Source organism: Mauremys reevesii, linkage group 15 (assembly GCF_016161935.1).
Source record: "Mauremys reevesii isolate NIE-2019 linkage group 15, ASM1616193v1, whole genome shotgun sequence".
Lineage (NCBI taxonomy): Eukaryota > Metazoa > Chordata > Testudines > Geoemydidae > Mauremys > Mauremys reevesii.
The window spans coordinates 22,621,891-22,635,284 of record NC_052637.1 but is presented as its reverse complement, the minus strand read 5'-3'; the positions used below and the strand labels follow the sequence as shown (position 1 = coordinate 22,635,284).

The following is a 13,394-nucleotide window of genomic DNA, read 5'->3' as shown; positions in this document are numbered from 1 at the left end:
CATTTTGATGCTTTTCCAAAGAATCTTTCCCTTTTAAAAGTGGGTCCACCAAAAAGTGATGGTGTCCAAAGGGCGTTGGAGAGTTCCATGTTTGCTGACTCTGGGTGTGTTCATATCAAGTGTGATCAGTTTACAGTGTCCATAGAGTTTTGTGCTAATTGCAAGCCTGCAAACTCAGCCTCCGCCCTGGAAGTAAAGCAAAGCTGGACTCTATTCTTATGTGTCAGGGCTGTAATAATGACTCTGCAGGCCAAACTGGGTCCTAAGCCCCTTTGTCTTAAAATCTGCCCTCAGCAATACCTGCGGTGTGAATGCATTGCTCTCTTTGGGTTTGCACCAGTGTAAGTGATTGGTGCTTACTGAAGTTAAACAAGTCTTGATGCTGCACAAGAAGGAACAGAATCCATCTCACTCTCCCAGATCTTGGTTGGTTCTGCGGAGCTAACAGAAGGAGAAAGTAGTACAGACTTATTTAACTCACTGAAGTCAGTCCTGTTCTGTATAGGCTCTTATCCTATTCTGCATAGATTCTGGCCTTTTCTTTATGCCACCCTCATCACTGTATTATCTGAGCACTTCCCATAGAGCATTATGCAATGTGACTAGCATCTGACTAAACTGTTGTGTGCAGTGTAGTTGTAGCCTTGTCGGTCCCAGGATATTAGAGAGACAAGGTGGGTGAGGTAATATCTTTTACTGGACCAACTTCTGTTGGTGAGAGACACAAGCTTTTGAATCACAACAAAGCTCTTATTCGGGTCTGGGAAAAGTTCAGTGTCACAGCAAAATGCCAGGTGGGGCAGATTGCTTAGTATAAGTAGTTATCACATATTGTAAGAGGCCATTTAAAGTGGAGTGGTCCACCTTGTGTTTCTAATCTGTCTAAATTAATGTACAAATAAATATATAGGGGGGGAGTATCTTTCAGAGTGGAGCTGCACTTTAAGTTACATTTCCTTTGGAAAAAATAATGCTTTACTTTAGAAGAAACAGGGATTGCTAACTAAATTTCAGCTTCTGCTGTGCAAAGGCTAAGGATTCTTGTTCTTGCTTCTACAACAGCCGGGGGAGTCCAAAGTTTTAAATTAGTGCATTTGCTCAGAATGAAGGGGAATTCCTATCTATAAAGTTTTTCGGAGCTCTTTTCTAAATCTAAAAGCCCATGGTTTGTGATTGGGTTCTAAATTTGGCCAAACAAGCTCAGCCGCCCAACCTCTGGAAGTGAGATTTGATTGTGTAAAACCACCAGCAACATTAACAATAATTGTCGTTCTTAAGAGACACTGTCCGTGAGCATCCCCTGGCCTGGAAAAACCTCCAGGGGTTAGAGGAGGTAGAGATCAGTGGTGCAGTCCGTCATTGTAGCACTCTGAAGGAGGCTTCCCCACTCTGCACCTGTTCTGTAGATAACGAGAGCATTCCAGTCTCTGGGACAGGTGGGCTGGCATCTTTTCCAGCAGTAAATTCACTTTTTAAAAATAGAATCATACAGAAATCGACAGGACGAGTGGTGTTGCTAACTCCGGGGATTTTCTCACAAATCCTGCAATGTCTGGTGTTTTTCCTGAAGCTCCAGTTCCTGGAGTCATGTGACTATAGGAGAATCTCCACTTAAAAATAAAGAAAGTGAGTAAGTTTCTAGTCCTCGTGGTTGCACAGAAAAGCCTGAAAATGTGATTTTTGGAAGGCTAGGATTTGGTGATATTGAAAGCACTATATAAGATTCTTTCACTACTGTCCAGAGTCCAGGGCCTCTAGAGCCAGGTCCCATCCACGTGCCTAGATGCAGAACCATGTAGCTAATAAGAAATGGGAACTTGTTCTTCGGACAGACTTTGTGAGTCTCTCCTGGCGTTGGGGTGTCTACCCCTGCAGAGCAGCCCCACAAACTTGGGAGCTAGGCTATAGAAGACGGATCTTTGTGTGACCAGGGCAAGGTAGAACAGTTTTTACAGCTAGCTGGTTCTCCCAAGAGGCTTCTGACCATTTCCAGGCAGTGGAGAGGAAGGGATAGGTTTTAGGCCTCAAGGTGGCTTCCATGGGATGGGCCCAAGGGAAGTATGCTGCTTTTTTGTACCGTATTAATGTGTATTGGAGAGAAGTGTGAAGCCAGTGGATATTTAGTCTATGAGCTGCACTTTTCTAGACAGAGCTGAGCAGCATGAGCTCAGGAGGCTGGGGATATTTATTGCCTCCGTGGTCAAAATAAGAGGTAGCAAAGAGGAAGTGGAGACGGCTGTAGGTACTTGATGTACACCTTAAAAATAGAACGGAGGAAAACATCAAGAGAGTGAGAGTCCCTGAGCACTTGTCATTGGTGTAAACCCACGTGTCTCCTGGTTAATGACTGACTCATTGGCCATTTATTTTTAACTCTGAGACACCGATATAGCAGGGAAGTGACTCCGAAAATGCCCCTATGAGCTTTTGCCCCTCTTTTGAGGATTAAGTGCAGGCCATTAGCTTGACCTATGTCATGAGGTCTGCACACACCCGAGGTGAGCTCACGACCGGATTGCAGGACTCCCATGCATGTTGCTTGTAGGAGGTGTCTCCAATTGCTGAGTTATTTATTACCAAACGTCTTCAGTAGGCTTGCAAGGCTGCTGTGTAATCTTTTGGCAAGGGGCCACTCTCAAGTCGCCTGATCACACTGGCCAAAGAAGGAAAGAGAGAAGTAGAAAAAGCGAAGTGCGCTGTGCTGCCGTCAAGGTGAACGCTAGCCTGAGTGAGATAAGGAGGCTGGGTGGGTGTGTGGCAACACTCTCGAGAAATCTGAACGGAGCAGCACTGTGCGCTCTCAGGAAGTGCTGCTGTAGTTGCAGCCCTCCTCTCACTCAGCGCTCAGGAGAGGCGAGGGTTTGACTCACTTAATAATAACGCTTGGCCTTTTGCCTTCCCTCTGAGGATCCGAAAGCACTTTCCAGACATGCATTAATTAAGCCAAGCAACTCCCCATATGGTGGGGGAATAGTGTTGTTCCCCACTTTGTTGATTGGGAAACTGAGGCACATAAATGCAGAGTGACTCCCTCAAAGTGACACTGTGTCAATGCCAAGTCAGGGACAGAATCCATTCCCGGCTGTAGTTCCTAGATCGAGCTACCACCCAGGCTGCATGGAGAGGGATGGGGCTTCTTAGAAACTGATCCCAGGAAGGTTGTGTGGAGCTTTTGCCTCTCATTCTCTCTGGCTCTTGCCTCTGCTCTTCCATCTGCTGCTGGAACAGTGCATGCTGCCATCAGGATTGGAAGCTCCCCCGCCCCAGCGCAGTGTGCTTCCAAAGCGATGCTAACTGGGAGCAGGCTGCTGCCCAGAGAGGAGTGGAAGTCAGCACGAATGGCTGAGAGCCAGGTCTGGTTCCCAGTGCCTGGAGCCAGAAATAAATACTAGAGTGGGAGGGGTAGATTTTGCAACCTGCCGATTTTGCAGGAAACGTTTTATGAATTGAACAGCAGCACACTCTGACTGAGTCATGCACGCTGATCTAGAAGGGCCCTGTCCTGCATGGGGCTCACTACGTGGGCAATCCCACAATGGCAGTAAGCACTTGGCTTGGTAGGAATTGTTCACAGGATTGGGCCCTATACTATAATTCTCCCCCTCCCCAATTCCCTTGGTTGGCTGGATCTCTTCAAGTTCAATCTCTTGGTGATGTCGGTCTGTCTGTCTGTCTTCCCCTTTGGTCCCCTCTCCCAAGGCCAGCGGTGACACTGCATTGAGAACTGAGCAGTTATCACCGTCTCCAGAGAGCAAATGCTGTGAATGTATTGAGCCCTGCATGGATGCAAAAATGTGGATCTGCATCTGCCAGGATCAACCCGCGATCTGCTAGCCGTCTTTTACCTGTATCTGCATCTGCAGCGGCCCCAGCTGTCCCACGAGGACTAGTGACCTGAGAGGGGACGGGGGGGGAGTGAGTGGGGGTACAGGGTTTTGCAGGGAAGAGGCAGTGCGAGGGTGGGGACTGGGTAAGGGGCAGCGCGGAGGTGAGGTCTCAAGGAGAAGGGGCGGTGCGGACGTGGGGCTAGGAGGAAGAGACGCATCACGTGCTGCTCCTGAGGGCTTCAGCAGCAGTGCCTGTTGCATCACAATGGGGCAGAGAGGTGGGGCGCCGGGGCCCTGCCCGCGCCAATCCCTGTGGCCGGGGGCAGGTCCTGCTGCCCAGGAGCCAGCGGGCTGGGCCCAGGACTGGGAGCATGGCCAGTGCTGCCGGACCGGGCCATGGTGGGGACACTGGAGTTGCTGGAGGGGCCTGAGCTGCTGGACAGCCCCTGATTCCGACCTGCCGCCCAGCCCCAGCCACTGGCTGCTGGCCGCCAGCCCTGAGCGCGCTGCACCCACTGGGCTGTCTGAGCTGAATGCCGCGGGTCAGGCGCCGCCAGTGAGTAGAGCCCTGCACGGTTCTATCTGCATCCAATCCACCATCTGCAAAAATGGTTAGGGTGACCAGATGTCTCGATTTGATAGGGAAAGTCCCGATTTTTGGGTCTTTTTCTTATATAGGCTCCTATTATCCCCCACCCCCGTCCCGATTTTTCACATTTGCTGTCTGGTCACCCTAAAAATGGTCTGCAGATATGAAGCAGATATCCGCAGATTTGCAGGGCTCTATTTATTCCCCCAAGGTTATCAACCTGAGATCAGGTTCAAGTCACCCTCCTCCTGCTCTAATGACAGCTGTAACCCCCTGGGTGATATACACCACTGCCTCCAGGATACTATGGCTGTTTCTCTCTTTCTGCCCTTGGACAGTGGGCTCTTAAACCACCATATTTCAATGACCATCCACTAAAGCTCTCTCTCCTTAGCCCAAGTGTTACAGCTGGGTAGCTGCCTGCTGTTATTTCCCTGATTCCGACACTGCTTGGCCTGTTATATTTCATGTGCCTAAATGCAAAATGCTGTAGATGAATGGGCAAGGCTGTAGAACAGAGGTTCTCAGCCTGGGGGTCGCAGACAGGTGTCAGGGGGCTGCAAGCATGCTGCCTTTCCTATATTGCTAGGAGGGTGCAAGGTCCCAGTATGGAACAAGCTGGGAACCACTGACGTGAGACACACGTTCCTTCTCCACACCTTGCTGTACCATTTGGCTCTAGAAGGCACAATCCGCAGTGCCCGCCTGCCACCTGGTTATTGTGTCACTTAAAGTGTCATCAGTTGAGTTAAGCGAAAATCAGAGTTTCCATCCTGTGGAAAAATCTGACATTTCGACATTTGTTTTCATCCTGAAGCAGGACAAAAAGTCCAAATTTTTGGCAGTGAAAATTTTTGAAAAATTTAGATTTGGAAATGTTGAAACATTTTGGGTCAGGTCTATTTGATGTTAAATCACATGAACTCACAGTCAGAGGCGACACATGGAAGGCATGTGGGGTCACGCACGCCCCCAGATTTCTGCCACGGTTTGCCGACCAGACCCACTCCATGTGCGGCAGCTCCTGGAGCCGGTGAGCTGCAAGCTGCGGTCTTGGGGAGAGGCATCAGCAAACAGCTGGGAGCTGCAGGGAGGGGTCATTAAGGGTAAGAGGGGGGAGACATGCCGGGGGGGGGAGTAACTCAAGCTGATGGAGGGGGCAAACCTTTAAATTGTGCTCCTTCCACTCTCAGCAGGAACCAATCAGCTTGCCCCACAGTCATGTAACTTCCATAATGCAGCACATGGCTCAAGCAGAGGGGTGACTGCATTGCATTATGGGAGATGTAGTCTGGACCAAGAGCCCATGGGAAAATGGAAGCATGATGCACCTTGAATACAGCTCCCATGAGGCATTGCAGCACCCAAGGCAGATATAGTTCAATGTCGGACCAACCCAAGATGAAATATTTTGGTTTGAATACATATTGCAAATTTGAAATTTTCCCATGGAAAATTTTGATTTTTTCAGAAACTGCACTTTTTGTCAAAAAATTGTTTCACCAGCAAGTTCCTAACCATTGCTAGTCATTGGCATTATAGCCTGGCACAGTCCCTCCCTGTGCCATCACCAGTCTGTTGTGAGTCCACCCAAACACTGGGTCCCATATGCTTCCAAGTCAACAGGGTTTGGGCAGAGTCTAGGACAGGGGTTGGCAACCTTTCAGAAGTGGTGTGCCAAGTCTTCATTTATTCCCTCTAATTTAAGGCTTCGCATGTCAGTAATACATTTTAAAGTTTTTAGAAGGTCTCTTTCTATAAGTCTATAATATATAACTAAACTATTGTTGTATGCAAAGTAAATAAGGTTTTTAAAATGCTTAAGAAGCTTCTTTTAAATTAAATTAAAATGCAGAGCCCCCCGGACGGGTGGCCAGGACCCGGGCAGTGTGAGTGCCACTGAAAATCAGCTTCCGTGCTGCATTCGGCATGTGTGCCGTAGGTTTCCTACCCCTGGTTTAAGATCTGTAGGGCACGCTCTTGTCAGACACTTGTCCAGGGGCACTGCCACCCCACCATCTTAGACCCTGAAACCAGTGGCTTAGCCTCCCAAGCCCCCCAGTAAGTGACACCTGCACCCCAGAGCTCTGCCAGGGGGCACTCTGGCCTTCTCGTTAACTATCCCCTTTAGGGACAGCAAGGCAGAAAAACAAGGGACACAGGCCTAGCAATGGGATTCCTAACCACGGAAACTTGATTCTTGAAGTACTTGAGAGTTACAGATCTTTGGAAACAACAAAAGTCCTCAGATGCCCCATCCTCTGGTCTGATCTCACTCCATCTGGGAGTCTGTAGTTCACCAGCATCCCAGGCCCCCTCACTCCTGATCTGATCCCGTGGCGATGGCTGGCCCCCAGCACAGACCAGGATCCCGTCTCTGAGCCATGACTAAAGAAGCTACAGACCCACCAGTCACACTTGCTTCTTCCCCGCATGGGCCCCTGTGGAGAAACACGTTGTTCCATGAGCCTGGGCCAGGAGTTGAGAGACAGTCAAAGTGGTTGGCCCTGGGCTGTGGTCTGGATGGCTCTTAGTCCTTCAGTGAGGTATGTCAGACCTTTCCTGGCAGGGCAGCTGTCTGGAGGGCAGAACAACAGGCTGTCTTTGAGTGTGTGCAGGCTCCACAGGTATAGCAAGACAGCCTTCCTGTTCAGACACAGACAGAGCCCACCCAGTCACTGGAAGTTCCTGGAGCTTGTGTCTGCACAATAAACCCTCCTGATGCTCGTCTGTACCTTCTCCAGTCCTCACCTCTCCTCCCTCTCTCTTGGCACTCGCTGTTCTGTGACAGGCTGGCTGGCTGGTGGATAAACTGCCAGATTAATTCCTTCTTTTCTCCCATCCCTGCCACCAACCTGAGCACATCCACTTGTAAGTGAGTGGCTGACAGCACTCGCTAAAGCTGAGCGTACTGTGATCTGGCCCCATTCAACTCTACTGATGTCTCTCAATCATGACCTGAGTCTCCCCTGCTATCCATTCCTGGGCTCACCTTTCTCATTCACATAGATCTGCCAGTGCTCCTCACTCTCGACCCACAGAACCCCCCGCCATGCCAGTCTTGGGCTCCCCACACCCAGCTCTCTTGATGCCCCTCAGTTCCAACCCACAGCCTCCCTGCTACTCCAGTCCTGTTCCTGCACACAGCTCTGCCAATGCTCCATGCTCTGCAGCATGAACCTCTAACCCAGTCCTCGGCCTTCCTGAGCAGTGAGGCCAGGTCCCAGGCATGCCAGAGTGAGCATGGTGGTGTGACGCAGACAAATCTCCCTTCCTTCCTATTCCACTTCTTGTTTTTTCCCCCTGTCTCTGAAGAGAACAATGAGGCCTCAGCGCCAGGGGAAGCCATCAGGTTCCTGGCTGGCTTCTCTCTTGGTGCCCTGCAAAGACCCTGACAGAGCTGTGCGGGAGATTGCCTTATGGCCTCTGATTCTCTGAGCCACTGGACTGTGATTAGGAGGGGTTTGATGTGGGGATGGCTGTGGTGTTGCTTCTCCCTAGGTAACGGGACAGCCAGTGAGTTAAGCCTGCCCTGGCAGAGGCCTGTATAGGCAGTGGTGAGCTGGAGCTGGTTTGCAAAAACCGGTTGTTAAATTTAGAAGCCAATGTAGAACCAGTTATTAAAGGGGCCGGCAGGTGGGCAAACTTCGGTCCGCAGGCCACATCCAGCCCGCGGGACCGTCCTGTCCCAGGCACTTTAAATTGCCACCAGAGCCCCACTGCTGGAGCCCTGGGGTAGGGCTGCGGGGCTCTGGCTGCTTCTACTGCCCCGGCCCTTTAAATAGCTGCCGGAGCCCCACCGCCACTACTCCAGGACTCCAGTGGCTATTTAATGGGCCGGGGCGGTAGAAGCAGGGGAGCCCCAGGCCCTTTAACTAGCCCCCGGAGCCCTGGGATAGTGGGGGGCTCCAGGGGCTATTTAAAGGGCCCGGAGCTCCAGCTGCCTCTGCTGCCCTGGTCCTTTAAATAGCCACTGGAGCCCTGCCACGTCCCCAGGGCTCCCATGGCTATTTACAGGGCCGGGGTGGTAGAAGCAGGGGAGCCCTGGGCCCTTTAAATAGCCCCTGGAGCCCTGGTCTGCTGCTGCTACCCTGGTTGGGGGGCACTTACCTTACAGGGTGGGCTGGGGCTGGCTCTGACTCCCTCAGCCACACCCCTTCCAGGGGCCAGAGCTGGCCCCCGCGTACTGGTAAGTCACTGGACTTACTTTCACTCCTGGTCTTGGGATGGGGTGGTCAGGGGACAAGGAGCGAGGCGGAGGGGTTGCTGGTTCTGAGGGGGGCAGTCCGGGGCAGGACGTTGAGTTGGGTTGGGGTCGGATATTGGGGAGACAGGCACGTGGGGCTTGTACGCACCGTGTGGTTCCCTACTGGGCCTTCGGCGGCACTTTGGCGGCGGAGGGGGGTCTTCACTCACTCCAGGTGAAGGACTTGCTGCCGAAACGCCACCAAAAACCCAGAGCAAGTGAAGACACCCCTCTCCCCCGCGCCGCCGCCGCCGAAGTGCCGCCGAGGACCCGGTAGGGAATTGGTTATTAGGATTTTGGGAGCTCATCACTGTGTATAGGTGAGGCTGCCCACTGCTGTGCTGTGACAGTCATGTACCTGATTCGTACATTGCGCACCTGGCTGGCTGCAGGACAGCGTGTCTTGGTGAACAGGAAGCATAGGCGGTGGGGGGGGTTTCATCCCTCAAATCAAGTCATTTACATCCCTGACGGGGCATCCGGCAGGAGTCCAAATCCAGGGGGAGAGAAGCACTAGGAGGAGCTGAAGGTTAAAGCTACTCTACTTTTCAAAGTCAGCTGAAGAACAGACTCTGGGGGACTGGATGCCTGGGTTCAATGCCTGGCTCTAGCACTTACTTCCTGGGCAGCCCTGGAGAGAGCAGTTAATCTCTTTGGGTTTCTTTTTCCTCATGTATAAAGCAGAAATAACGATATTCGCCTCAGGGATGGGCTGCTAATATTTTAACATGGGGTTCTTACAGAAATACCCCACCACCACTTCCCCTGAGGGAAATCTAATGGACAGTGGGGATCTGTCCCTTTCTTCTCCCTCAGTCAAGGAGCAAGGCAGAGCCCTCTGGCAAACAGGCTAGAAGTGAGTGGAACCGCTGGTAGTGTTTATACTGTGCCTCTAAGATGTGCATGGAACAGGTTCTCCTCTGACCCAGACAAGCTTGTGCCCCAGGATAGCCCCACTGGGTCCCACTCACCATTGCCAACTACCATCATTTGCACCAGTACAAACTGGTTGGAAAGCCCTAGCAGAGCAGGGCGGTAACATCTCACCCGCTTTGCACTAGTGTAAAAGACTTGGCAAGGTGAAGGCTGAAAGAGAGTCAGCCCCATGGACTTCACTGGCATGATGCCTGATTGACACCAGGATAATTGCTGAGATCTGGATGACCATGTACAGCTCAGCTTGTGCCATTCAGAGTATGTGTGTGTGTGTTATGGAGGGGAGTTAAAGACCCTGTGTGGGGATTGGGCGTTCAATTTACCAAGGGCTATTTTGGGAGAATCCCCGACCCTTGGTGCCACCAGGCCCCGTCTGAAGGCCCAGATCTGCTCTGCAGTGTGACTCACTGAGCGAGCTCTTCCATTAGCATCTCTGTGAAGCTGCTTTAGACACGACAAGCACTAGGTACCAGTCTCTGCTTTGTTGGCCTGCCACGGGGTGGCTGGCCCCTGTGAGGAGAGTCAGGGTGATGGGTTTCATTGAAGCGAACGAGCCCATCTCAGCCCACCTGTGAGCAGCTGCCTAGGTGGCTGCTTGGCAGCTAATTAGCTGAAGAGCACCTGGGCCTGATGAAAGGCTGCCAGAGCTCAGCTGGGGCAGGGTTGCTGGTGGGGAGAGGGAGCTGCCCAGGAGCAGTGCTACCTGGGGAAGGAGTTCCCAGAGAGCTGCAGGAGGCCCAGCCTGCAATTAAGGGGCAGGAAGGCCCTGGTTCCAGGAGGGAATCCAGGTTGGGAAGGTCTTTTAAACATGAGATTGACATGCTCAGCTGGAGTCTGCCTCCCTGCTAAGAAGCCTGGGTGAGGGGCTTTCTTGTGGTGCTGCTGAATTTTCTGCTAATGACCAAGACCCTCAGAATGGGGGCACAGTTCAATATGTATCAACCTCGCTGACCTTACAGATGGCTGCATGAGGGAAATTAGGGCAGGGTCTCCCTGTAGTGCAGTGCCTGGCCGCAAGAGGGTGTGGGAGACAGTGTGTACCTTTTACACTTCCATTCGCTGTGTGCTGGCAGCGTGCATGGAAGTAGATGTGAGGAGAAGTGCAGATAGTGCCTCAGCAGGAGGTTCTGGAGGAGCCAGAAAAGGGGCTGCACCCTGGTGCACTGGTGGCAGGCATTTGCCAAGGCCTCCCTCTTGCTGCAGAAGGGACAGGCCCATGTTCACAGTTCCATGCAGGAGCTACCAACTAATATCCCCAGTGAGCCAAGGTACTGGGGTGGAATAAAGACTGGCCTGCAGTAGAACATCCTGCAGCTGGGTTGGGATGGGATGTGAGGGTAAGGAAATGCGTGGTATGGGGCATGAGAGCATGGAGATGCTCCCTAGGCATGGTTCAGAGACGGACTGACTGGATATCATTCAGCATGCTCAGGTAGCGCACTGGGCATGGCTGCTGGGGCTTGCGGAGCAGGGGCCCAATGGTGAGCTCTGGAGGGTGAGGGGATAGGGGCAGGTTGGGTGCACCCTCTTGCAGGGCCTGCTCGAGATAAGTAAGAGAGGCAGGGGCAGGCAGCCCTCACCTCAAGGAGCAGATGGTGTGAGCAGCCCCACGTGCAAGGCAAGCACCCAGGGTTCAGCCAGTCCTTCCAGATGGAGCCCAGGAGGTCTCTGGTCCGGGTGACCCCAGCCAGGGCCAATCTCTGGTGTGCCTGCACAGGAAGCTGGGGATTGTGCAGCAGGGGTATCAGCAGGGCTTCTTCTGCCCCCCTCTGGGAGGCTGCCACGGGCCTGGTCATGGAGACAAGCTTGCAGGTCCTGAGGATGTTCTAGTAAGAGCCTGGCAGCTCAGAGGGGCCTAGATGAGCCTTTTCATGATGAGCAGTGCAGATTGAATGCCCCGGAGACTAAAGGCCTCTCTCTGTCCTGAGAACTGGGGCAGCATGAGCAGCCAGACTCCTCTATGGCTTACTCAAACCTTGGCCCCTGCTGAGGCTGGAACAAGAGGGTGATTAGGGCCCATGGGCTCCTTGGTGGATGCTGAGCTCTCCTGGGTACCTAGCCGTCACCCATTGTGGCTGCCCATTTTGGTGGCTTCTCCCTGTGTGTGCCCCTTCCCTCTCTCATTTTCACACCTGGGCTGGTCTGAGCCCACCTTCCTCTTGAGATTTCACCTGAGTCTCTCTTGTTTTGCAGGTGAGACACAGGACGCAAGGCCATGCAAGTGCTGAGTGAGAAGCTGCCACCTGCTCACCCTACTGGTCAAGAAGTGCTGAGACAGACACGTCTGCTCCCTGCCCATTCATGGAGAACACAGGTCTGTGATCCCCAGCAATGTCCTTGAGCGGGTGGGCTGAGGCAGCAGGGAAAGGCAAGCTGGCCAAGACAGCCCTAGGCACTTCAGCAGAGCGAGAGGCTGGGTGAGAAATAAGCCCATCTAACGACTAAGGAGGTTGCCCTGTTACTGGGCTGGTACTGCTGTGGGCCCAGGGAGGTCAGATGGTGGTATGACTAAGGTGCAGGGTTGGCAGGCTAGGAGAAAGGCCGCTTGTAGGACTGGGTTCTAGTCCCATTTCCTTTCCTTTCATTGTACCTCAGTTTTCCCCTGTGTAAAGTTGAGATGACATTTACCTACCTACCTCACAGGTATTAATACACTGTGTAAGATGTATGGCCATAGCACCTAGAGGCCCCAGTCAAGATCAGGACCCCATTGTGCTAGGCACCACATAAACACACAGTGAGAAGGAGCTTCTGCCCTGAAAGCTCACAGTGAAATAGACAAGACAGACAAAGGAAAGATTATTGTCCCTATTGTACAGATGGGGGAACTGAGGCACCGAGAGACTAAGTGACTTGCCCAAGGTCATGGAGGAAGCCTGTGGCAGAGCAAGGGATTGAATGCAGGTCTCCTGAGGCCAGCTCAGTGTCTTTACAAGTCCCACTTAGATGCACTTTTGAGGATGTAAGTGAGACTTAAGTAATTCAAGGGCCTTTTGCTGGCTCTCTGCACAGGGCTGTTTGAGCCTCCAGCTTAGATTCGCCATTCAGATTTTATGATGCTGGTTCGCCCAGTGCTAGAGCTGATCACACAAAGATTGCAAACATGGATATTTGTTTATAATGACAAAAATCTCTGGGTGCTCAGAAATGGCTCAACCATTTTCACTCAGCCTTCCTGAGAAAATTTGCTTTGGGCCCAAGACCAAACGTGGAAAATTTCAGCCTGAGAGGTAAATGTTTGAAAAGTTATAAGCATCTGGGAAAGGCCCTTTAGAATGGAAAATGCAACTTTAATTCCCAGATAGGCGTCGCTCCACACAACACCTGTAATTCGGTTACGGTATCGTGGTACGGTGCAGTTAGCATTTAGCTTTCCATCAGTGCTGTAGCTAGGACAAGGAAAATACTGCATAGAGCCAGCTGGCTAATTATTGGCACATCCTTATGATTAACCGGAAAGCAAGGAGTGCACCCCACGTCATCCTAGGAGGTGTAGCAACCTTACTCATCCTCCTTAATCGAGGTGTCCTTAATCCAGAACTCCTTAGCAAACACATCCTTAGCTAAAGTTGGTTGCAGTGTTGTTGTAGCCCTTTTGGTCCCAGGATATGAGAGAGAGGTAAAATTCTAGCTAGAACATCCACAGGAAGGTCCATCAGGTAGGGATAAGACTCTGGTATGGTCCATTGTGAGTTAAGTGCTCTTTGAAGGGCCATTCAACTTGAATAGTCCCTTCACAATGTGCTGGCCAGACTAGAAGTAAGCTGCCTTGTGGGTGTGATCACAGAAGCGAACA

At 51.9% G+C, this 13,394-nt stretch overlaps 1 protein-coding gene across 8 annotated transcripts in view; it reads left to right on the top strand.

Moving 5' to 3' along the window:
• Window positions 1–13,394, top strand: part of PIK3R6 (phosphoinositide-3-kinase regulatory subunit 6) — a 64,856-nt gene that overhangs the window by 15,683 nt on the left and 35,779 nt on the right. For 3 of the 8 annotated variants that reach the window (XM_039501865.1, XM_039501864.1, XM_039501866.1), the window contains one exon: window positions 11,792–11,912. In XM_039501865.1, coding sequence (XP_039357799.1) covers window positions 11,900–11,912 — 13 coding nt within the window. In that variant the 5' untranslated portion in view covers window positions 11,792–11,899. Of the gene's footprint in view, window positions 1–4,362; window positions 4,384–10,254; window positions 10,457–10,477; window positions 10,867–11,791; window positions 11,913–13,394 lie in introns of those variants that run through there. The other 5 variants (XM_039501870.1, XM_039501862.1, XM_039501869.1 and 2 more) reach the window with 4 other exon arrangements.